General features: G+C 37.9%; 2 protein-coding genes and 1 pseudogene across 3 annotated transcripts; all 3 read right to left on the bottom strand.

Moving 5' to 3' along the window:
- Positions 1-513: 513 nt before the first annotated feature.
- On the bottom strand, positions 514-8,361 carry LOC144700654 (nucleobase-ascorbate transporter 2-like). Its single transcript, XM_078572106.1, has 14 exons — positions 7,856-8,361; positions 6,365-6,462; positions 6,090-6,266; positions 5,897-5,997; positions 5,155-5,230; positions 5,001-5,060; positions 4,412-4,596; positions 4,150-4,246; positions 3,564-3,650; positions 3,422-3,480; positions 3,028-3,119; positions 2,854-2,931; positions 1,245-1,393; positions 514-858 (listed from the first exon to the last, which is right to left on the bottom strand). The coding sequence occupies exons 1-14, from the start codon at positions 7,944-7,946 to the stop codon at positions 643-645; spliced, it is 1,566 nt and encodes a 521-aa protein (XP_078428232.1). The 5' UTR covers positions 7,947-8,361; the 3' UTR covers positions 514-642.
- A 2,922-nt stretch (positions 8,362-11,283) lies between these two features.
- Positions 11,284-15,354, bottom strand: LOC144700653 (initiation factor 4F subunit (DUF1350)). Of its 2 annotated transcripts, none has more exons than XM_078572104.1 (9): positions 14,993-15,353; positions 14,634-14,837; positions 14,477-14,534; positions 14,290-14,352; positions 13,771-13,846; positions 13,039-13,154; positions 12,877-12,966; positions 12,658-12,789; positions 11,284-11,552 (listed from the first exon to the last, which is right to left on the bottom strand). In XM_078572104.1, the coding sequence occupies exons 1-9, from the start codon at positions 15,307-15,309 to the stop codon at positions 11,415-11,417; spliced, it is 1,194 nt and encodes a 397-aa protein (XP_078428230.1). In that variant the 5' UTR covers positions 15,310-15,353; the 3' UTR covers positions 11,284-11,414. The 2 variants fall into 2 exon arrangements, with proteins under 2 accessions (XP_078428230.1, XP_078428231.1); XM_078572105.1 differs by lacking the exon at positions 11,284-11,552 and adding an exon at positions 12,021-12,129 and having other exon boundaries at positions 14,993-15,354.
- An 8,398-nt stretch (positions 15,355-23,752) lies between these two features.
- On the bottom strand, positions 23,753-26,357 carry LOC144700475 (subtilisin-like protease SBT5.4; annotated as a pseudogene).
- Between the last annotated feature and the right edge of the window lie 432 nt (positions 26,358-26,789).

Here is a 26,789-nt window from a genome sequence, read left to right as displayed (position 1 = left end):
GAGAATGATATAAAAAGACAAGAAAAAAGAAGATGAAAAAGAAGACACGAATATCAAAATATGAAAAAAATGAAGATGAAAAAATTAATTACAAAGAAGAAGAAAATAAGAAGAAAGGAAGATGAGCAGAAGAGGAAGAAAAGAAAAAGAATAGAATATAAAAATGGTTAAGAAAATAATAACAAGAGAAGAAGAAAGGAAGAGTCAAACTGAAAGAAGAAAAAATAAGCGAATAAAATAGGAAGAGGAGAACAAGAAAAAGAACTGCACATAATGAAATCATATGTTAACAATACTGTATCCAAGAAAATTAGAAAAACCAAGTTTTAAGTTCCCTAAATTTTATAGAGTACGTTACAGCTTGATATTATTAAAAATGCATGATACAGAAATTTCCATCCGACCTCATTGGATAAAACCAATAGAACAGCCAAATTTGAAAATCTAACTTGATTGAATCCAATCAAGTTTTACAAAAGTTCATCTAATCGACCCAAAAAATTGCTTCTTCAATTCTCCGAAAACAATCAAATTTTCCAAGAGATCGAAACCTACAAAACTAGTCAATATATACAATAGCGTAGATAGTAATCCTGAAACTGGCAAAATCTCATCAGAGATAGATGAACAAGTTGAATTCGATCAAGCGGGGGGGAAGAAGCGATCGAGATTGAAGGGGAGGCTGTAGAACTCCTCGCTGCGATAATCATCGCGGAAGTTCCTGAATTTGGCCCACCATCGCCATCCGCTGTCCCCCTCGGCGGCGCCGCCGCGTTCCAGAGTCTTGTCGAGGAACACGCCCACGCCCAGCGCCACCGTCGGCGGCGAAGAGAAGACCGTGTTGATCAAATCATTGAACTGCAAAGGTAGATCGATGATGAGATTCGCCATTGATCGGAAGAAATTTGATGAGATTTGCGAGGTGAGATTTGATTTTGTGATGAACATGACTGATCGGAAGAAATTTGATGATGAGATTCGCCATTGATCGGAACGAATTTGATGAGATTTGCGAGGTGAGATTTGATTTTGTGATGAACTCGACTGATCGGAAGAAATTTGATGATGAGATTCGCCATTGATCGGAACGAATTTGATGAGATTTGCGAGGTGAGATTTGATTTTGTGATGAACTCAACTGATCGGAAGAAATTTGATGATGAGATTCGCCATTGATCGGAAGAAATTTGATGAGATTTTCGAGGTGAGATTTAAATTTGCGATGAACTCGATCGATTTCTCACCCATCCTGCGCGGGTGTGCGCTGGGCCGCTGCCGTAGAGATGGAAGTAGTTGGGAATGGAGAGGCCGAGGAAGAGGGAGACCCCGGCGATGAACAGGCTTCTGATCGAGTTCATGTTCGTGAATTGCAAGAATGAGAGTCCCACCGCCCCTGCCCATTCATGGAATCATGAGTATATGATGTTGATGACGATTACGATGACCATCACTGATGATGATGATGATGATGATATGATGCCGATGAAGGTGATGATAAATATGATGATGATCAGGAGATGAGATGATGATGGTGAAATGATGAAATGATGAGATGATGAGATGATGATGATGATGAGATGCCGATGAAGGTGATGATTAATATGATGATGATCAGGAGATGAGATGATGATGATGAAATGATGAGATGATGCTGATGATGATGATGATGATGCGATGATGATGAGATGATGATGAGATGGTGGGATGATGAGATGATGAGATGATGATGAGATAGTGGGATGATGAGATGATGAGATGATGAGATGATGATGAGATGATGAGATGATGAGATGATGAGATGATGAGATGATGAGACGATGAGATAATGCGACAATGAGATGATAAGATGATGGGATGATGCGACGATGCGATGATGATGAGATGGTGGGATGATGAGATGATGAGATGATGAGATGATGAGATGATGAGATGATGAGATGATGAGATGATGAGATGATGAGATGATGAGATGATGAGACGATGAGATAATGTGACAATGAGATGACAAGATGATGGGATGATGCGACGATGCGATGATGAGATGACGAGATGATGAGATAATGAGATGGTTGTTATCTATTTATTTTCTTGTTTATTTTTATATTTTTTTGGTCGCGTGTCAAATAGAATGATAAGTATGATGGGTTGTGATGTGATAAAGATGATGATAGGGTAGGAGAGAGAAAAGAGAGAGATAGAGGGTGAAAGGAATGATCATGGAAGTTGATGGTGGTAAGATTTTGAGGCCAAAGAGAATGATGATGATGATTATAACGATGATTGTGGATAATATGAGGTAAGGGAGAGGAGAAAGATAATGGTGATGATGATGGTTATTTTATTTGTTCAAGATGATGAGGTAGCATAGAAGTAAAAGAGATAAGGTGTCTACAACGAAGCTGCGAAAGAGAATGGTGATGATGATGACGACGGCGATAATAATGTGATAATTATGGTGGTGGTGCTGATGGGATGAAGATAATTAGTTGTAGGAAAGAGGAAAGATACATAGGGTTTGTACTAGAGAGAATTATGATGACAATGATGGCAGTGGTGGTGCTGATAGGATGAAGATAATTAGTTATAGGAAAGAGAGATAGTGTTCGTACAAGAGAGGCCAAACAGAATGATGATGATGATGGCAGTGGTGGCAGTGATATGACGAAGATGATGAGATAGGAGAGTTAACATGTCTGAACCAGCTAAGGCCAAAGAAGGATGATGATGATGATGATGAGATAGGAGAGAGGAAAGAGAGTTCACATGTCTGAAACATGTGAGGACAAAGAGAGTGATGATAATGATCATGATTATGAATATGTGGAAGAAAGAGGAGATAGAGATTGTTTGTACCAGAGAGGGCAAAGAGCACACAATAGACAGCCGCAAAGATGGAGAAGGGAATTGAAGCAAACAGCGCTCCAAATTTACCTGCAGTAAAGTTGAAGAGATCAAAATTCTGCCCAAGATCATGAACACCATAAGTTTATTTTTACTGATATTCTTGCAGGTAAGAAAAATTAGAACCTAATATGGAGAAGAAAATCATGAACCCGGCTGATATCTGCACTACTCTCCGGCTTCCGATCTTAGTGGTTCCGAGGAGACCCACATTCTCCCTGCAATCATTATCAGCTGTCAATATAAATCTGGATCAGAGAGAGGCCAAAGAGAATCATGGTGATAATGATCATGATCACATGGTGAGAGTGATTATAACCATATTATGAAGATGATGAGGTAAGAGAGAGGAAATACAGATATCATGCAAGTACTAGAGAGGCCATAGTATGAATATGATGAGATTGACAAGAGGAAAAAAGGTGTCTGTACAGGTCAAGCAAAAGAGAATGATGATGGTGATGATGATGATGATGATGATGATGATGATGATGAACATAATCAGTTTAAGGTTACTTACACAGAAACAGTGGAACCAGTCCCGGTCCCGAAGAGCCCATCAAGCATGATCCCTATGCCCTGTAATATAAAAGAAAACTTAGTATTTTTAAACATTTTTTGCTAATACAAGTGAACAATTGGGGATTGCGGCGTAAACCCACCTGCCATCCGATACCTCGACTGAGCACGTGAGCTGGAGGCGGCGTGGCGCTGGCCAGGCGAGCCGCTGCCATGTATGTCCCAGTAGACTGTAGGCAAAAACCAGTATCTTTGTTAAGGTTGTCATACTCAACAGCATTTGATCGCGATGATGATGATGTTATAATGATGGTCATAATCAAGATTCCGAGTATTGAATGAAATGAATGATCATAAATGACAGTGCCTCAAACAACATTGATGATGATCATAAATGAATGGTCATAATCAACATTCCCATCATGTCATGATTTGATGATGATGGAGACTATGTGATGGCTTTCACTATCATAAAGAGTATGAAGAAAATGATGACAATGACCTCAATGGTGGACCCATCACCCCATATCCAACAGCATTTGATTGCAATAGTGGTGATGATGATGCTAAATTATGATTGGGAGTGTAAAAAGAATGATGATTATGACTTGAAGTGATGATGGTGATGATACCGGTGCTTACTGTAGCCAACATTGAGGATGATGATGACTATGGCCATGATGATGGTCACCTTTATTGAGAACGTTAAAAAAATGGTAATGATGATACCTCAATGGTGGACACAAGAACAGCGGCCATCATCCCAAAAGCATGGCCAGCATTGAACATTGGCGCGCCCCATTGAAGGGGGTATGGAATTTTTATCCTAGATTTAAACATAGACAATCAGATTTCTTAATGGACAAACAGAGAAAAAATTACTTTAAATTAGACATTAAACTGGTTATACGATATAAACTGGGCGACAAAAAAAAATTTGCATAAAAATAGACACAAAACAGATGATATAAAGAAAAAGTAAAAAAATTACCAGGGAGCAGAGGAGATAAGGTGGGCCCTGTCAGTCTGGCAGTTGACTTGGGTCAACTCTGGTCTGTTCCTGTAGGCCCCACCAGCGGTCAACAAGTGGGCATAAACCCAGATGATCACCACTGATATCAGCAAAGAAAACCTCTCCAGCACTGGCACATGCCTGAGCTGTATCCGTTTGAGATACTACATTTAAAAAAACATAAATTTTTCAACTGTGATAAAATAAAAACAAATGTGTGTAAATTGTATGGGGAGTTCGCAAAAAAATGAGATAAATATAACTATGATAAATGGTATGGGGCATGGTTGAGTGGAGTCTGTGTGTGAATTGGGATATTTACTCTCACTCCGTGCCTGCAAACTAAATCGAACATGTATAAAATCTTCATAGGTGGCATCCAGGGCATGGCAGACTCAGTGTACTAACACTACTCTCAGGGCAGTGTATAAATTGGGATATTGACACTTGCTCCGCGCATGTAAACTATATATAAATCTTCTTGGGTGGCATCCAGGGTATAAATAGATCGACCATACCCGGCATCGTGTTTATTGCCAAAAAATAAAAAATTATGATAAATGTTCACCTGGGAAATGATGACAAACAGCAAGAGCATAGGGAGGCCAATCTCAACACATTGACCAAGCTGAAGAAAAACCAAACCGAAGAAGCGAAGGTTAGAGAGAGAAAACAATGAGAGGGGTGGAGAGGTTCTTTTAGAAAGACAGTAAGAAATGTACCAAAGGAAAGCCTCTATCAAGGAGGCCAAAGCCCACCAGGGCAACCACAGGAGCCATTCCTAAGGGGCTGAAAAATCTGTAAATTTCTTGTTAATTTAAGAACAGGAAGAAGAACAATACTGTAAGTCAGTTAAAGAGAGAGAGAGAGATAGAAACAGAGATAGAGACAGAAAAGAGAGAAATTGAGAGAGACATCGAGAGAAAATGTGATAGGAGAGAGATAGAGAGGAGAGAGATTAGAGAGAGAGAAGTAGATGGATAGAGAGAGAGGGGGCGAGAGATCGACATAGATAGAGGGGGGGAGAGAGATATTGAGGTATATGAATAGAGAGAGGCGGAGTGAGAGATAGAGATAAAGATAGAGATAGAGCTGGAGATGGAGATAGTGATTGAGAGAAAAACATAAAAGCGATAGAGATAGAGATGGAGATAGAGATTGAGATTGAGATTGAGAGATGGAGATAGAGATTGAGATTGAGATTGAGAGATGGACATAGAGAGATAGAGATAGAGATAGAGATAGAGATGGAGATGGAGATGGAGATGGAGATGGAGATAGAGATTGAGAGATAAACATAGAGAGATAGAGATGGAGATGGAGATAGAGATTGAGATATAAACATAAAGAGATAGAGAGACATGGAGATGGAGATAGAGATTGAGATATAAACATAAAGAGATAGAGAGAGATGTTGAGAGATAAACATAAAGAGAGAGAGAGAGAGAGAGAGAGAGATTGTGCCTGGAAAATAGAGCCCAGAGTTGACTGAACCCGATGATGATCTGGACCCCAGAGGCAACAATGAGAGCCCCTTGGATGGCCCTCATGCTCTGGAGAAATCTCTGCAACATAAAATAAACATTCAAGAAGAAGAAGAAGAAGAGGAAGAAATGATTTAAAACTAAGAAAATCAAAGAAATTCTTCTCCTCTGACCTCGTGGCCGTCTGTAATCTGAATTAAAAAAGGGTGTCTTATTATGGACATGATCGGAATGATGAACGCATAAGATCCTCCGATAACGGTGGGAAGGCGCGTGCCGAAGAGAGTCTGCAGCAACGTGTTGATTCCACCCATGAAGAGTAGCGTTTGAACGACTCTCACCTTGTCATTCTTCGTGACAGTATAAAGAAATCATGTCAGATTAGCCTTCTTCTTCGTTTAAAGATCGAGGAAATTGAAAGTTTGAATTTTTAACGTGAAAGTCTCACATCATCTCCACCCATCATGGGAACGAGCAAGGAGGGTATCATTACTGCCGTGCCTAGAGAGAGAATGTAATGTTGGAAACCCAGAAGCACCGCTTCACCTGTTTCAAAGAAAACTCAGTTTTTTGCCCAGCTGAAAACACATCAGCGAGAGAAAGTAGGTATAGAGGAGGAGACTGATGGAAATAGAGAGAGATATGGAGAGTTGGAGACCGAGTTAGAGATAGAGGTAGAGAGAGAAATATAGAGAGAGATGGAGACAGAGATAGAAATAGAGAGAGAGAGAGAGACAGATTGAGGTATAAAGAGCGATAGATGTACAGAGAGATGGAGATAGAGATAGAGATAGAGATAGGGAGAGAGAGAGATAGAGAGATAGAGAGAGAGATAGAGAGATAGAGAGAGAGATGGAGGTAGATAGAGAGACATATAGATAGAGGTAGAGAGAGAGATGGATGTATAGAGAAAGAGAGAGATAGAGGTAGAGAGAGAGATGAAGGTAGAGAGAGAGAGAGATAGAGGTAGAGAGATAGAGATAGAGTTATAGAGGTAGAGAGAAAGAGATAGAGATATAGAGGTAGAGAGAGAGATAGAGGTAGAGAGAAAGAGTTAGAGATATAGAGGTAGAGAGAAAGAGATAGAGATATAGAGGTAGAGAGAAAGAGCTAGAGATATAGAGGTAGAGAGAGAGATAGAGGTAGAGAGAAAGAGTTAGAGATATAGAGGTAGAGAGAAAGAGCTAGAGATATAGAGGTAGAGAGAGAGATAGAGGTAGAGAGAAAGAGTTAGAGATATAGAGGTAGAGAGAAAGAGATAGAGATATAGAGGTAGAGAGAGAGATAGAGGTAGAGTGAAAGAGATAGAGATATAGAGGTAGAAAGAGAGGTATAGAGAGAGAGAGATGGAGGTAGAGAGAAAGAGAGAGATAAAGGTAGAGAGAGAGATGGAGGTAGAGAGAAAGAGAGAGATGGAGGTAGAGAGAGAGAGAGAGAGAGGTAGAGAGAAAGAGATAGAGATATAGAGGTAGAGAGAGAGATGGAGGTAGAGAGAGAGATGGAGGTAGAGAAAGAGAGAGATAGAGGTAGAGAGAGGGAGATGGAGGTAGAGAGATAGAGATGGAGTTAGAGAGAAAGAGAGAGATATGGAGTTAGAGAGAAAGAGAGAGAGATAGAGGCAGAGAGAAAGAGAGAGATGGAGGTAGAGAGAAAGAGAGAGATGGAGGTAGAGAGAAAGAGAGAGATGGAGGTAGAGAGAAAGAGAGAGATGGAGGTAGAGAGAAAGAGGTAGAGAGAAAGAGAGAGATGGAGGTAGAGAGAAAGAGGGAGATGGAGGTAGAGAGATAGAGAAAGAAAGATGGAGACCGATAGAAAGAGAGATAGATAGATAGATAGAGATACAGGTAGAGAAAGAGCGAGATAGATAGATAGAGATAGAAAGATAGATAGATAGATAGATAGATAGATAGACAGAGAAAGAGAGAGAGAGAGATGTTACCCCAAGGCGGGTTGGAGTCGACGCAGTACTCTAGGCCCTGGAGTTGATCAATGGGTGGATGGCCGAGATCCTCTTGTTTGACGTCCGCCATTGAAGAACAAGAGAGAGAACGGCCAAGGAAGGAGAGACAGAAGATGAGAAATCGTGGGTAAGCAGAATAAGAACGATTACTCTCGCATACAAGAGCAGAGAAGCAGAAGAAAGACTCGCGAAACGTGGGCTTTTTCTCTATCTCTCTCTCTTTCGCTCTTTCTCTCTCTCCCTCTCTCACGCTATTTCTCTCTCTTCCCCCTCTCTCTCTCTTCCCCCCCTCTCTCTCTTCCTCTCTCTTTCGCTCTTTCTCTCTCTCTCACTCTTTCGCTATTTCTCCCTCTCTTTCCTTCTCTCTCTCTGTTTCTCCGTCTCTTCCTCTCACTCTTTCGCTCTTTCTCTTTCTTCCTCTCTCAATCTTTCGCTCTTTCTCTGTCTTCCTCTCTCACTCTTTCGCTGTTTCTCTCTCTTCCTCTCTCTCTATGAATAAGCAAAAGGTTCCAGTCGTCTCGTACTCTCCTTTCCGGGCTGAACTTACCGTTGAAATGTTTAATGACGAAACTACCCATAGAGGTCCCGCTTCCTGTTTAGTTACCGTTGGCAGGCCTTTGTGGCACACACCCGTCATAAATATTCAAAATTTGGCCCCTAAATTTGTTGGGAAACAACCCAAAAAAAATTTTAGAAAAACATCTTCCCTTCTCTTTCACATATAAAAGGACAGTAATTCTTCCCTCTAACATCATAAAATAAAATAAAACTTGATCCATTTTCTATCTTATCAAATGCTAAGGTCTTTTTAGGTGATTGCTTTGAGTTTTTCTATCCATGAAGCACATAGTTCATGACTTGATCAATAATTAGTCACATATCCGCAATATGTGGCTAATTATTTTTTCTGATTATTGTTGAATCACATTTTCAGAAATATTTGACATTTCAAGAAATTCACAAGCTGTCCAGTGATTTGAGTCAACAGTATGAATCTAAGAAATAGAAGGATTTCGAACTAAATTTGAGTACTTTACGGCATGGGAATTGATATTCCTATGTCTGACTTGGAGATACCTAGAAATAATTTGCAGCTAAATTTGGGTTCTCAAAACAAAATTATGTCACATTCAGAAACATTAACTAGTTCACTTACAGGTCAATGATTTGCTTCTGTCTGCATATTAGGAACACAGATGGGGTTTGCATATAAATTTGGTATTAAATATAATGTACAGGGCACAGTGGCTTTCAAGGAAAAAACATGGATGTCATAACTACTGGATTTGATTCAGAAGTAAAAATGTCACTTACTCCGAGTTTATAATATTAAAAAAATCTGAGGAGTTAAACAATAGAAAACATATACACATTTTTTGTTAATGTTACTGATGTTCACTTTTTGACAGTCAACTATTATGTTCGACGTGCCTTAAATTTTAACTTTGAGATTGTATACTTTTGTGATTTACTCACATCTAGCTTTCTCATAAGTAAAAGTTGAACTTGATCTGCATTTTTTTATTGTCTTCATGAAGTAAGTTCTAATTGCAAATTATGGAGCATAGTTGATACCATTCTCTAAAAACTAACATGTTTTTATCTTCATTTTTTGCTGACGAATCACAAATTTTGTGCTTTTAACTGAAAAAGAAAAGAATCTGAGGATATTTTGGCTGCAACATGAAGATGACTAAAAACTGTTTCTCCTGAAGCAATTTTTTGAATCAGATTAGAGGAAAAATTTTCTTTCTTTTTCATTTCAATCTCTTCTAATTTCAAAAGGTATTTGAGCATAAACTGTTCCAAGACCCAAGAAAATAGACACAACTTTGACGGTTGGGCCAATGATATGAATCTGATAAACATAGGGATTTTCAGCTATTAAGAGTTGAAAATTTTACATTAAGAGTTATTGAAATTTTTAATTCATAATTCTGTACCCAATCATATTCCTTGATTTAGGATGACATGAGGACACAAAATCTTAGAACCATGGGGCGGTGGTATTGTCAAGGAGAGTGAAATTAAATCGTCAAATAACATTGAGAAAACTTCCAAACTTTATATGTGATAAAAGTTCCAAACGGCAATTTGAAGGGTAACTTTATCATTTTGTCCTCAATGTAAAGGAAGCGCCGAACTCTAAACAATATATCTTGAATTTTATACTACAATGGCAGGCCTAGAAAAAGGAAGTTGGTTTAAAATCCACCAAGTTACTTGGTGCATCGAGTGAAGTTTGGAGACAACTTACAGGTGGACAAGCTCATCCTGAAGCAGATAAATTCCTTGATCCGGAATATAATAATCTAAGCTCAATTTCTTGCATCTACATTGTCTGCCTCTTCTCAGCACCCATTTAATTAAATCTATAATCATTCCTTTCATAAAAACATTTACATCACATGATATATGTCATGATATACTCTGTAACATCATCACTCTTCCATCCACTGGATATCTAATCCAGAAATAGCTTATATATACTTTAATTTATACACATATACATTCTTATTTCTCTTCTCACTTTCTCATCACTCCATCATTCCTACAATCTTTTCTTCATTTCTCTCCACCATACATTTTACTACCCCAACTCTCTATCTTCCATAGTGCAGTTGATTCGTTAGACTCTCTCTACAATACTTGACTACGACATTCTTGTCCATAACATCGAACACATATAGAACCTAAAAACCATGCATAATTTACAAGCTTTCACCAACAATCTGTATGTCAATACCCAAAATATTAATTGCTCCATTTCACCTGCCTTGTTTTTTAACTCTAGACTGTGGTCTTTGTGATTTAGTCATATCCAGCTTTGTCATCTGTTAAACTTGAACTTTGATTCTGAGATTTTCTTTAATCATCTTCACGAAGTAAGGCTTTTCATAGGTCATAAGCATGCGATGGCTGTTTAAAACATGTCAAGAACCTCTCATTTTTGGTTGATGAATTAAAGATTGCAGAATATATATATATATTTACGTTTAAATATTGATTTCAATATTTCATATATTCAAGAAATGGTGCTTGCTAATTTGCAGAGCTTTGCCAAGAGTGGATATGAGAGCAATTTTATCTCTGCTCTGATTCCTCCGGGGGAACTCGGATGGAAGATTCAGGGCATCCAATTGGCCAGCAGGATCAGTCAGATTGAATCCTATGATCTGAAATCCATGGGCAGACCATCATATGGATCAGATCATCCCATACAACTTGATCAAGACCTGGCTCAAAAGATCAATCAGATCTGTTCATATGCTTGGTTGATGGATCAATCTAATAAGATATAGTGTACAATTCAGTCCAATAAACTCAAATCACCATCCTAAGCATCAACTTATCTCTAACTCCACTATCCATATCTCTCTATCTACATCTATCGGTCTCTATGTCGCTTCATCCATAATCCACCATCAAATGTATTACTTTATATAACCATCAGTGAGGAGCCAAATTACATTCCCAACATGGAAATGTTGTTGGCACATATATGTACAAGAAATATTGAGGAGAGAGAAAGATGGGTTCACTTAGCTTTTATCTGGTTCAGCCAATTGGTGATGGTTGTGGCGAGGGCTTTCGTGTCCGCCAGGGAAAGCGACTTGAGCCCTTGCGCTATGGCATCTGCTGGACCATATCGGCTGCTAACCCTCCATCTTATGTCCTGAGCAGGTAGTTGAAAAGCCAAAAGAAAGAAAAATCAGACAATATTAGCCGCCAGGTCGTTAATAGAAGAAGATTTTCAGGTGAGCAAACATGATTTATAGAGGAGTTGGGGATATCTTTCTTCCCCATGTAATCAGAGTGCAAGTGAGAGAGCAGTCTTAGAGATGGAGAGAAATTGCAGATAGGGGGGGAGAGAATACAGAAGAGAGAGAGAAGTTCCTGAGATGACTAATTTAAAGAGAGAGAAATGATGCCAAGAAAAAAGACAGAGGAGAGGAGGTAATACAGAATTACAAAGTGAAGGAAATCATTTAGGAGAGATAAAATATAGAAAGCGAAAGATCAGAGAGGGTAGAAACTACCCAAATAAAGAGCACGAAGAGGGAAGTTAGAGAGATATAATTTATGGAGGCAGAGAGAGTGAGGTAGAGAAGCAGGAGAGGGAGAAATGGAAGAAAGCTTTGCATCGGTATTTCCACCTTCTTTCTGTACAGGAGAGTATCCCTTTCTGGGATAAGAGAGGGGGAGTGTGATATGATTCCCGTCGGATGATAATGATTTGCTCCTCAGTCTCTCTAGAATACAAATCCAAAAGTATTGATGAGAAGAATTACCAGACGGATGATACTTCGGAGTGCACAAGAAGAAAGAATTCCAATATACGTAGATCCAAATCCAGAAGAATGAGAGGGAGGAGGGATCGAGAACAATGGAGAGGGATGAGGGTTTCGACGACAGGGCGGATCGCTCCCGTCGCCTCAGAGGAGAGGATCTCTCGCTCCCGAAACTGTCAACAACTTTTCAAGAAGTCCCTTGGTGCTTTCCTTCTCCTTATTTATAGGCTGGGTCTTACTCACGGCTCTCTCTGACCTTGATCCAACGTGGCAGTGGGGTTTCTTGTTTTCTTCCTTCTTTTCTCCATGTAAGTACGGGGTAGACCCATATCAGAGTGGCAGTAAATGGTTCATATTTGTTCATGACATGTTTCTGCCCTTTATAATTATTTATCTGAGGGATTATTTAGCAGTGGATCATCAGGAAAATAAAAGATTATTAAGTCATGATTTCATAAATTCGGAATAGTAAAAGAGGGAAATCTCTACCTGTATACACGGAGTCAAATGGGTTCCTGGTAAAGCGATCTTCCCCAAAGTGCCCCCCCTGGACTCAACCCGTGATCTCAACACTTCTTCAAGAGCATCAGTTTCATCAATGGTGTCGGTGTCAAACTTCACCTGGATCGGCATGGAGTTAAATGATGACCAATTTTGAAAAAAGATACATTAAATACAATAAAGATCGAGAACAGAGAAACACAAAACCAGCAATGTGTCAGGAACGTTGTATGACTGGCTGAAAAAATTGCGATTCTCAGATGGTGTCGGTTTGAACTCTGATGTGCCTTGTGCAACCTGAAAATAAATAGTTTAAGACTAGACACGTAGATTAATATTAAAAATAAGAAAATCAATTAAGAATAGCACCTCATTCATGACAGATGGCAGCTGGTCAATGAACTTGTTGAAGGAAAAAGCCGCTTCTGGGTCATATCCCTCTAAAAGTGTACTGGCAGTACCCAACAAGGACTTCCACGCATCACCTACAGTGCAGCAGAAGGGGGATGATAATGGTTCTGATATGATCCCCAACCCCCAACCCCTACTAGGGGTTTTTTTGTCATTTTCCTTTAAATACTATAACTCAAATAATAATATTTTCTACCCCTACCCCACGGAGAACAGTCAAACAAGTTTTTATTGATTTGGCTTGGATATTCTCTCGGAGGGTTCATGTGGTGATCCAAGCCACGATCACTAAACATTTAAAAGATCTACCTACCTGAAATTTCCATCCATCAGACGCATGTAATCAGAAATGCAGTTTACAATTCCGAGATTTATAAGCGATACTCATCCCCTTGTAGGTTGTTTTTCACCATTTGGCTACAGTGCAGTGCCCTTAAAATTCTTATAGCTTTTCCCCTTGGAAAGCAGTCGATAAAGTGGTTGTTGAGTCGGCTGATCCTCTCAGAGGCTGTTCAGCCACCGATCCGGGCCTCTAATCATTGTTCATTCGATCTCTCTCTACCTTCCCAGATTCTCAAGCAGAACTAAAAGCCGCATTTTCAGAATGAGACTATCCTTCGGAGAAAATATATCAACATGGTTTTATTATTAAATGGTTAAAAGAAAGAGATAAATAAATTTAAAAAGCACCTGAAGTGGTCGAAGCCAGGGAATAAAGAGGAGACGTCTCAACAATAGGCATTGTTTGATTAACTAGGGGACCAAGCTGCATAATATAAGAGAAATCACAATATAAATGTTATTAGAAACTAAAAAACACACGAATCGTTTGGGATTCTGATGACGAAGAAAAAAGCAACGATTAAAGATCTCTAACGGAATATTTGTAGAAATATGATGAATCTTGAAGAACAAGATAAAGTAAGAAGTATCAACCTGAATACATTAAATTGAAGAAAAATCAACATCAAAATATTATATAGTTGACGACCCACAAGCTGATGGTAAAAAGATAATATCTCAGTCTTAAAAACCCAAAATAAAAAAATCACAATTTGGAGCACAAAACGAAACTACAAACCAGACGAAATAATGGTCTTTAAGCAGCAGAACCACCCCACACAAAAGAGCAGATTCCCAATGGAAATAATTCAGAATAGCATAATGCGAAGAAAGGAAGCTGTCCCCTGAAATAAAAAAGACATTTACCTGCTCAAAATATGGTACTGCGACTGAAGCTGGCTTGTTGTTGAAAGACACGATGACATTCGCCTATCATTTAAAAGAAAAATAATCTCTTCAGTTAACGTTTACTTTGATGGATTCCTCTCTCCAGAAAATTTCTTAAATATCCTATCCTGCATCAATTAAACAGAAAAAAATGTACAAAACAAACCTTGGGTATCTTCTCTGAAAAATAGCTTCCAACCAACATCTGTAGAAGGGCTCCATTACTGAATCAAGAAATCAAAATTATCCGAAAAGAAACATCTTCGGTCAGAAAGCACTGAAAAAATGAAATAAAAAAAATAAATCTTTGCCCAATTTGTTACCTATGTCCGACTGAATACAAGGGCAAGTCGGTAAGATCGGCAGCGCTCAGATCAGAATCAGGGACACCAGACGAGGAAAGCCTCTCAAAGCAAGCATGAAATTTCTCATACACCTCTCTAGCAACTACTGAGTGGTCGAAAGTAACTTTGTAAGGCACAGACACAATGAGGAACCCTTCCTTGGCCAACATCTCAATCAGATAACTGCAGATAATCCAGAACAAAACTATATTCAATCTTGGAATTCTCTCGAAATTCTCTCCGATGTTGGGAAATTCTCAACATGGTAGAAATTCTCTCGAAATTGAGTTACAATGTTGAGAAAACAATAGAAATTCTCTCGAAATTGAGATTAAAACCTGTAAGTCACCTCGGGGACGGCTCCGATAAACGCTCCTCCCAAGAACATGATAACAGCTATCGGCTTCCGACCCTTGGGAGGCGGTACAACAAGGCAGGATTCACATCTACTGAATATCTTCCCATCTCTTGAAGATTTACCAATGGATTGTTTCTGGGCACCGGCGAATCTACCATAGACGATGATTCTGCCTCTACCCATGATGTGATTCTTCCGATGGAATTGATGAAACCCAGATTGGGTACTGGAAAATGATGAAAGATTGTCTTTTCCGAGTCTCAGAATGGAAGAACTGTAAGGGGCAAGCAGCGCCATAGCTCCCTCGCAAGTTCTAACTCTGGACTTCTAAGTCTGGAATCTTGTTCCACCTATGGGGAGAAATGGACTGGTTTTTGGCCACGTGGCGTGATTTGGAGCCACGACCTCTGTTCTACATCTTTCTACTTGCAAAATGGGTTTCAGAATATCATATCAGGGTAACATCTATAAAAGCAAATTTAAGCTTCTTAGCCAAAACTAAGAAAAAAACATGATTGATTGAAAATTTTGTTTCACCTGTAATGGCAAATTTAAGATTTTGAATACCATGTAAACTACTCAATGCCAAAATTTTGTGTCATATTAATTTGGAATCATAATTTCTGAAATTATTAGTCAGGTTCATGCTGAGTGTACAGTATCCTTGATGAGCTTATTTTAAGACACAATTTCCCAATCAAATTTGATCATTAAAGACAAGATGGTTTGGTTTGAGCCATGAGAAATTGCTGCATCAACGAGGCATACCCGCTTGTTCTTTCCCACCAAGAGTAGTTTTCCTTCAACTCTTGTATTTTCAGAGTTTTGGTTTTCCCACTGGCATCTTCGAAGATGGAGCACTGGAAAATGAGCAAAGGAGACCAGACACAATCTCAGCCTGTAGCTGGCTTGTCGTTGTTGCATTAGCAGCGTCTAGATTATCGCCATCACCACTAATCTACATGATGGAATATTCTAGAACACTCCATATGGTCTCATCCAAATTTACTATTCCTATACAAACATCTTCAAAAGCCAGGATAATTATAATTTGATCAGAATTGTGTCAGCTGCCCCTCATCACTGCATTAATCATGACAGGGCCCCGTCATCATCGCCATTGGTCAAAATGCTATCCACCTGTGTAGATTCTACAGACTAGGTAGCACGTCTTCGCCCACTAAAAACACTTTTTTTCAATTATCAAATCAGTTGACTTAGTCTGATCTCAATGAGACTGACTAGGTCAATTAAATTTCCCAGTCCCATTATCACTCAAGGCTTCTTGATCAATTGGTTTGGCCAATCCCATCATCAATCAAGGCTGCACAATACATTTTACCTTTTTTATCCTATCATTTTCCTACCCATTCAATCATATCATGTCAACAGATTTAACCATGGTTAAATTTCAAATCAAGCTTTGTGCAGTGCAAGTAAAAATGAGGCCTTTGTAAAAGAAAAAGTGACTTGATGATCATATGACCTTGCACCAGATCAAATCTGCTCGTATTTGGTTCTTCAACTGAGTTTCTTCACGATGCAAGAATGCCCTGCCTCAAGACATACACACATGACCCTTGGCATGTCATATTTCATTCTATTCTTCTTGAAAAAAATTGCTAGAGATCCTTATAGATCTTCTCACCATTCCAATTCATCAAAAGTGAAGGGTATCCAAGAAAATAATTGGTAAGGAGGGTGCATGTGGAGAGGTTTAGTATATCCTCTACAACCGATGGTGCTTTTACATGTGACCCTCTATGCATTTTTCCATTCAAGATAATGAATCCTATTATAATATTAGGTTCTAATATACATTCGATGACCTAAAGAAACACGAATTTTAACAACTCCTTCCAAGGAACCTAATGGTCCATTTAATGCATCAAATGGGAATGCATGTCAAAATGAAGATAATATATGTAAAAATGATGTCCAAATGGCCTTAAGTTGTGTATGTTTTCATGCTTCATTTTGGGTTCATCGTTGCTTTAGAGACAACTTGTTTGTTCAGAAAGTTTGATATTCCTTTCAATGATGTAATTAACATACAGTTAAGCAGAAATAGTTAATTGAAAAGGCCAGTATTAAAGAATACTCCACAAATCAGAAGATCTGAAGACAATAAAATATAAATTCAACAAAGGTATAAATAAATGTTTTCAACATATGTAAATATAGTTTAACATGTTGCTTATGGTTTCGGATTCAGGCAATAGAATTTGTGATTTTCTTAAGTAGCATAGAGGGAGTAAGGGTCAAGCCCATGAAGAGCACGTATTGACAATGTGATTTTTGGTTAATTTATTTTGTGAAATATTTTTGGGTTTTTAGATTTTTAGGAATAAATCCCATTGAATAAAATAAAGCTAAAAAAATTCAGAAAATTCTATTAATGTAAGTATATTTTTGTTATTTAACATAAAATTTCTAAATTTTATAGAATTGATTTAGGGACTCATCATTTGATTAATGAGGATTGCTAATTAATTATAATTAAAAGAACATGCATGAAAGTTCAATTACACTGCGTGATGGTTGATCATGACAAGTATATGGAGTGTGCATGAAGTGAGTGGAGCAGATAAAAATTTTACAATCACAGATTTTGGCAGATATGGTGGGAAATATGCATAGAAAAGTGTCGGAGTGGTATTAGAGATGCATATTTAGTGCCCCTGGTGGCATAGGACACATGCTGGAGACCGACATTGTTGGCAAGGGGAAAGATGAGAACCTAGTCCATGATTTTAGAAAATAATATAGGAAAAGGATGAGGATTTCTTGTGAGGTCTACATCAAAGTTCATGTTTAAAAAATAAGCTTCAATCTCGTGCTGAAATGTGCCCTTGATTTATCCAAAAACATATCAATAACTCACAATAAAATGAAACTTTTAATTTTATGTGTGTGGCCTCAAAATTTCCAAAACCCACTAATAATTGGTGTTAAAATATTTTTTAAAACCTTCCATCCAATTTGGTTTCATCCAATCTAGAATCAAATAAATGAAACATATTTTGGGGCACTGAATACATTACTTGCTCTGGCCACAGGATTTTTGACAAGTGTAGGGTTGCATCTGACGGCCAAGGTGCATTATATATTGAATAAATTATGGTTTTTATCCATTTGGGAAGTGTCATTTTCTTCAATTGCATTTATTTATGTATAAATCTAATAATTTTCTGTTGGCTATGTGTTTCCACATATAAGAAGTTTTTATGAATAATGCCTTAAGAGATGGCACTTAATCATTGGCTACAATTAGTGGTTGGCTAGTACTAATCATTTGCTGCATCCAATGATTAGGAATAATTTTAATGCAACAAATTGTGCGATATGAGAGGTTTGATAAATTAAAATAAAATTTTTTTAACATACAAAAAATATTTAAATGAAATCCTAACACATTTATTTTGATTGTAAAAAATAGCTTATTTATCAATTTAATGTAAAACTTCCTGTAAAATATCAGATAATTGAGAAAATTTCAGAATATCATTTTAATTTTTTTTGTTATTTGAGCGAAAGAACATGTACTTATGATTATGTTTAGGAAATAAATATCTAATTATATGAAATTAATATTATTATTAGCATAATATTTTTTATTAGGATGCTGGAGTCCTATCCCTACATTATTTAATATTTGATAGTTAGAATATAGCTGCCCATTCACAAAAGTTTTTGGCATCTCAGGTCTTAGGAACACTTGCATGACCCCAACATAAATCGACCTGATTGAAAAATAAGTATAATACCACTCAAGGAGTCATACAGACCAATTGTAAACTATTTTCCTTAACAACACCCACCATTCATCCTTAGTATATCCACACCAATGGCCACGGGATCAATTATACTCATACTAACAGTAATATTAAAGAATATGATAAATGTATCTATAATAACATGCATTTTATATGACTTTAAGTACTTAAATATTGAATGTATTATGTTTCTAATATAGTATCTGAATATTTTTTAAATTTACTGTAAACATCACTTTATGAACACTTGGGTATTTTTAACTAGCACTTCTTGTCTTGCCAGCAAAACAATTTTTATTACTGATAAATAGTTTTGAAGTCATACATGTGCAAAAGCTTATAGAAATTATATTGGATGAGGATCAATGGGCTAGAGCATCCCATGTGAGTTTTAAAGCTATTTCATAGGGCTATATTGCCAAATTGGAGAAATTTAAGTTTTGAGATTCAAAGAGGAGTTACATAAGTGTGGGCTTATCCTGGATTCCTTCCCACTTCTCTCTATTTTTCCTTTAATGAGGAGCACAAATTTCAAATGAAGGAGTTACATAAATTCATATTCAACCAATAGGAAAAGAAAAGAATGGTGAGGAAAGAAAATAGGGAAAAAAATAGAAGGAAATTTCAGAGCATGCCCTAGGTATAAGTATTGCTTTTTGGCTTTTGTTTTACCTTTGTTTATTTTTACGTACCTTGTCCTCTTCCATTATCGAGACTTCTTCAAAATTGGGCCAAGTCCAGGTTTCTCTTAAAGTCCGTTTGAGCCAAGGATACCTTTGCCCTAGGGCCCACTCTTAAACTAAGGCTATTCTTATCTATGCTTTAGAATTATAACTTAAATAAATACAGAAAAAGTGTATATAAATTGTGTGGACTATTTCTATTTGTTCTAGCCTCCAAGAGAAAAAAACTTATTTATCATTGCTAGTGGTTTTTTGCTTTGAATTTAATTCTAAATTTTTTTATCAAAATCCAAAATTATATATTATATATATAAATAAATTCAAAACAAATTTTAGAAATAAGTTTAATCATATTGTTACATTTCTTTTAGATTTTAAATTGTTTAAAACCTGAAAAAATCTTGAAAGACATATGTTGACTTGCGAGCTTATTTTTATAATTCCAAGATAATATTTTATTCTGAATTTGAATTACTGATTCCCCATGGATAGAACCTACATTACTTAAAATTTTTTACTTTATTATTTCTTGTATCTAAATTGGAAAAGTGGCAACCCATAAATTTGGACTTATCAACTAGTCTCGTTATTTGTTGATGTGAATGGAAGATATTTAAAGACAAAAAGAGATATGGAAAAAATGGTGATATTAGTACTCTTAGAGTATTTAGACTTAAAATTATATGTATTATTTGTTTCGATTTTAAAGTATTTTCCTGCAGTATTATTAGTGTGATTTGAGGTGTCAAAATTCAGTTTCCTTGAGATGGATCTTTTTATGAATGGCATGTGATATTTATATTCTGACCAAGTAGGCCCAAGTCTTCATGCTCCCTTTATTTTATTTTTTCTTCCACATTCATGGAAAACTCATCGTATAAAAGATTAGTAGCTTCATGAAAATTATTTTGGGTCACCCATGGGTAGTAATCTATTTATTCCTGCTGATTTGGGTTTGCATTTATTGGCATGTTGTTTCTAGGGTACCCACTATCTCTAAGATTCCAAAATTGATTTCCTACTGGTCTATTCATTTTTTACCTATCAATGACTATTAGTGGTTCATGCAATGGGAAGTCAACTTCCACATAATCAGCGCTAGAGCAATAAAAGAAAAATAAAACATCAATTTAGGAGGATAAGATGAGTTGAGTGATTTTAAACTATGAATGCATGTAGTTCAATCACAAAATGGTTTTAAAGATTATTCTATTTGAGAATCAGGTTCATTTCTCTTATTGTATTAATAAGTACCATTTTCTCCTAATGTTTTTAAAATTTTGATTGCCTTATCTAAATACTTATACATAAAATAACTCTAATGGCCACATCAAGCATCTTTGTATCTTGATCTCATAAGCCTCCATTAAAATTTTGAACAACTTCCCTTTCTTCTGTACCATGTTGTGGAGAATTCTATGTTAACTCCAATTTTTCACACGTTTCACCAAGGAAATCATCGGGTTTTGATATGCAACTTTTCCATTGTGTCACCATTCGATTTGTCAAATAACGACCGATCACATACTTCGACAATTATTAGCTGCTCCAACCATTGTGAAAAGGTGCAATAATGGCATCGCGGATTGCAATGTCATCATGCGCCAATCATTTGGTGACACACTAACACATTTTTTCACAGGAGGTAACGTGGACCAATGAAAAATAAGAAATGATTTAAATCACAATAAATGTGATCCGAGAAACGAGGGGGAAAATGATTAAAAACAGGGGAAAAGCAAGTCAACATTACGGCGGTACACGTCGTGCACACATGTACCCCCTAATTGATTATAAAAAAACCAAAAAGGTGCTGATATGGCACATAGAAACACGTGATGCGTCACATACTGAAAAATGAATATCGTCTCTTTTTCTGACATGTATGACGGAGGTGAGCAAATCATTCACTAAACAACAAGAGAAAAAGAGAATATTCCATGACGTTGTGCAATCATGGGATTGATTAAAAAGTGTTTTTTGTCTTTTTCTCCACAAGTACATGTATCAACTTTGAAGCGCAGGAACGTGGAAGATGAGAAAATTGAAATTTGATGATTGGACAGCTCAACCAAAACAAAAAAAGAAGTGTCAGCTCCGATGATGAGGAGAGAGAAAAATGAAGGGAAAGGAAATCTCCAAATTCAAAATGCAATATCTGACGATCCACTGGTCCAATTGCACTGCAATTTTCAGAGGTGCTTTGTCTCTCCCTCCTCTTTCCATCCATACTCTCTAATCAATAAATAGAGGTGTGGATTACTGTCAATGTCATCATTAAACTTGCGTCCTACTCATGTGGGCTGATTGAAAGATAGTGAGTTTTTGAGATCCGTCAAGTGTGTTCTCAGTGCCTTGGGTATGTGGGAACAAGCATCAGAGAAGAGGGGGAGCTAAACTACACTCACAGATTGCAAATGACAGAACGTAAGGATCTACAATAAGTGTCTTCATCTTACATTGCTCTTTATCGACATCATTGATAGAGGAATTCAATTCCACAATCACATCTCGCCATCACATCACCTCCATACCTCATCAAAATCGTGTCTTACCATCATTATACCACTCACTTACTCGTTAAATATCGTATTCGATTCATTCTCTACCCTACTCTTGTCACGCCGCGCATCATCATTATTTCATTCTTGCTTTCAATTATATGTTTCAAACTTGAATTGTCACTATCTACTCTCATTGACTCAATATCACTATTGCCCATAGTATTTCCTTGTCATTTGACTTCGTATGAAGAATAATCTCTTCTCATCTCGATAATGACCATAGTAAGAACATTGAGTCATTAATCATCATTCCCCACGGAGACAATCCATACTCATCACTAGCTAAAAATTACTAAGTACATGTTTATACATTCATCACATAATCTCAAATACCAACAACAAATTATAACCCTGATTTTGATATTATCGCTTGCCACATCCACGATCTAACACATTATTTGGGATTTTTGGGATCCGAAGGCACAAGTGGCACTAACTAACAAATTATCTTTCTAGTCCATCAATAGAAAAGAAAAAAAACGATGGATGAATTCAACTTTAAAGAGACATACTATAAGGATAGCCCTGTTTACAAAGACTCTTATGTAGCCACTGTGCCAAAATGTGTACTAATTATTGGGTGAATATATAGACACCTTTTCGTATGCTAGGAAAGTTGGAGAATAGTACGATGACCTGATGATGCTTTAAAGCTTGATCAGAAGATGAGATTACACATTTACTGAAAGGATTTGTATTTTTCATCGAATGATATTCTACTGCTCTTCCAATTTGTATCCTTGCAGCGATAAGTGTAACGTGAATGTATATGTAACATGTCTTGTACATAGGTCTTATTTTGTAGACTGAGTGAAAATTTAATTTCATACTCCATTAAGTGGGTTGAAATGCTAAGTTAAGTTAATGTTTGATTCACTTTAGAAACAAGGACATTCATCTTCAAGGAGAAAATTATGTTTTCAAAGGAATAGATAAGGATCATAGGTGCTTTCTTTGCGTCTACATCTTGGTCAGACTCTTTTCATGCCTAAGTTGTTAGAATATTTCCTTTGCACTTTTAAGCCATTTAAACTGCTTCATTTATCCACTCACCCATTCAACTATTAGAGTGGGAATGATTTCCTCGTTGCTTATCCACATATTCATCTGAGAAATATATATATATATATAAATAACCACAATCTACTTAAATTCATTGTTCTGAAGGCTTATATCATTCCCATTCATTAACATCAGCATCCAGCTTCCTTCGTTACTTTTGATCTTGAATCAATACAAACTAAAGTTTGTTTGAATTTAATGCTGACATATTTTACATTATGACAAACAACGCCCGCTGATTATTACAGACTTTAATGTTGTATATACTTGAAGTTCTTTCTAGATTGCACTGCAACCTTTTCCTTGAATGATATTTTAACGAAGTAAGCTTCAAGTTCATTGGGTTTTTATTTCGAAGTATCACTCAAAAGCATTACAGTATCCCAATCACCAAGGAATTGGTGACACTACGAAAGGAGTCTGACCATATTAACCTGACAAATCTGTAACCTTTCACTGCACTGATCTTAGCTTTGAATGTGATACTAAAGTTCCTCTCCAGGTCATATAAAGAAAACTCCAAAGTATTCTGTACCACGGTCATGGTGACGTTTTGCGGTGCGAGAAGAAATGTTGTGTACGTGATGGAAGGCCCAAGATTTTTAAGTCTAGGATTGATGGTGGTGATGACATAGTAATGGAACATTAGTTCATGTCAAAAAATCTGAGGCGGAGTCAAAGGGCAAGCAACTACAGCATGCTTGAAGCTGAAAATTTGGCTGGAGGTGTATCCTTTGGCGCAGAGAAAATTGAGATAGTCCGTCATTGTAAGGTCATACACTAGGCCAGGATCCACTGCACGGTCTGGTTGGACATGTCTAGCCCTGTAGCTGAATGGAGTGGCAGGAAGGAAGAAGGAATCAAGTATGTTTTATTGAAGACCAGAAGTCAACCACTCGAGATATAGCTCCATTGAGATGGCCGTGCCAGGAGGGATGATGTATGGAACCTGTCCAAAGCTTGGAGCGCTAGAGTAGCTAAAAGGGGCAGCAACAATGTTGCCTTCTACCGCGGGTGTGGCTTTGATACCATGATGAGATTCAGCAGCTGGCTGATTTGAGACTGAAGAAGACATGGAAGAAGATGAGGAGAAGTAGAAGTAGATAAAAGAGATGAAGAGATAAGGGATGAGCTAAGAACACAGTAAGAGGAATTCTATTCCCTTAAACAGTTTGATTTACAGAGGTTCCAATATATAGACATCTAAGGAGTACATAGATAACTAGCCATTACACCGGCTAGTTAACGGGTAATCGTGATAACAGAGATAGATGCAACGGTTACTTAAGAGGGTCGTGTTTGGACCGTTCATCATGCGGGGTGCGTGGCCGGTTCTGATTTGCGAGTCCATTAAGTGGATGCTGATTGGATAAAAGTTGTACCTTGAGTGGTTGACTTCTGGTCTTCAATATGTTTCCCCTCTATTTTCTAGTGTTGTAGCTGATGAGAGAACAAAATAATGAGCGTTCGAAGAATTTTCAAGAAGAGATTTCAAAGTTTGTGAAAGTTACTTGTGGTCATAATTGCCTACTTGATTGTTGTGGGGCTCCAATCTGGGTGAAGGGATTTCAAGAGGCCCACAACGCCAGCGGTGTGAGGGTATGCCCTTGAAGTTCTAGATAAAATGTTGAAAGGAACACGTCGTGTGTCAATTGCTAAGCCGGATGGCCTGACTGCTCCAATGAAGGTTGCCACAACTCTCACCCCATGTGTCGTGATGTCCGGTTGCACCTATATGTCGTTAGAGAAAGATAGAGGCAGGTAGAGAGATATATAAAGAGACAAAAATAGAGATAGAAAATGAGATAGGGATAGAGATAGAGATAGAGATGTAGATAGAGATAGAGATAGAGATACTGATACTGATACTGATACTGATACTGATACAGAGAGTGAGAGAGAGAACAGTTTCCCTTGAGAATCTCTTGGTTAATGATGTTTGGCCCCCGAGAAGAAAAGTAACCCATGAAAGGTATTGGTCGCGTAATCAGCTCTGTGAAGGGCGTAGAGATACTGGCTATGAGAAATCTGTCGCCAACAACATGAACAACTAAATAAGATTTGCTTGAAAACGCATTATAGGAATGTCTTATCATAACATGAGAAAGAGTAATCTAGTGGACAACATATTTTCAAGAAAGTTGTCTCATACTTCTTATGTAGTGCCACCACTCAGGTTCACCAGAGTCATTGTTTTAATAGAGAGTTCTGGTGCAGTTCAAAGGGATTTCATGAGGTCTAAATGCAGCCGCATACAAAAATCAATTTGGCCACTTACGCATTTGAGGAGGAGTAAGTCAGAAGATTCAGGCCATCTGGATATGAAAGCGATACGGCAGGAAAGAGAAAAGTCCAAGCCTTCGTGTCATAACCGTGATTTCTATCATTTATGAGGATCATGCCAATGCTCCCGGCCAGCTAGACAGTCGTGCCCTTCTCCGCAACATTAGTTCTCCTAGTTGCGCATATCACAATCTTCCCCCTCACCTTTTGTGGGTTCAAAGATCTCAAAACGCAAAGTTTGCTGCAAAAGTTGAACGATGTTCCTATTTAGTGAACAGAGAGAACAAAAATAAAGAAGAGTAGATGTTCTTATGCGTCTGTAGTGGAAGAATTGGCTGTAGCAACAACTGTGGAAACAATCAGAGGAAAGAATCGGATCGGGGGAAGAGTGGAGGTGGATAAGCTCTGACCTTGATAGTAAGTAACCCAAACGATGGTTTATGCAATGATAAAAAACCCACCTTGAACCGCACCCTGTCTCCAGATATGGTAGAGGAAAACTCTATCCATCATGATGGCAGCAACGATGAATATCCATGGCGTCACATTTGCCTCGGTTCCTTATTCAGGTCCCAGATTTTGTGCGCCAAAAACAACATTGATCCCCCTCTTCGCTACGTGAAATGATCCGATAGCCATTACATAGCCAAAATAGTCGTGAGCTCTACCAGCTATGGACACAGAGAGAATGTCGACTCCATCTTGTATTGCTGAGTCATAAGATGCTAAGGTGTCCGCGTCGTAGCACACACCTTGGCCATCGATCGGAGGCCTGAAGACGTGGTACGCGGCCACACAGGCTCTTGGCAAGTCTCCTTGGCCGAGCCGATAGAAGTTGAGCGCTCTGGTTATTAATGCACTAACAGACAGTCAGTCAGTCGAATGTCGACACCTTGCTGTATGGATGCTGCCAAATGCTCTTCTCGAAGCTCATTCCGCCACTTGGCACTGCCATGCTCAACGACGAGCATCACCATCTGCCCTCGACTGTCATTCTACCACCAGCATACCTCGACCAATGTACCACCACCTGATGTTGCCATACCATACAAGAGCCACCACCACCTAGTCGCGAGATCTGCTTCGAAGACTAACAGAGTGTGATATGTTACCCCTTTTGCGCCATCATGTTGTTGGTCATGATGGCACTTAGGCAGTGGCATGTCGTCTTAAATATAGAGATACATTTTGATCTTCTCATTGGCCTATAAAAGGATGGACATCCCATTTAAAATTTTATGGAACTTTCTTCTCCTGTCCGTATTCCTTCTCTTATGCTTTCCTTCTCTCCATCGATACTATCTCTTTTAACATGGTATCAGAGCTTCATGAAGCGGCAAGCACCTCAACCGAAGGAACGCCTCTGCATATGCCTGCTGAAGTGTTTGTCAGCCGTAATCCATAGACTG

This window comes from Wolffia australiana, chromosome 3, assembly GCF_029677425.1.
Source record: "Wolffia australiana isolate 7733 chromosome 3, ASM2967742v1".
Classification (NCBI taxonomy): domain Eukaryota; kingdom Viridiplantae; phylum Streptophyta; class Magnoliopsida; order Alismatales; family Araceae; genus Wolffia; species Wolffia australiana.
This window is presented reverse-complemented; position numbering and strand designations above follow the sequence as displayed.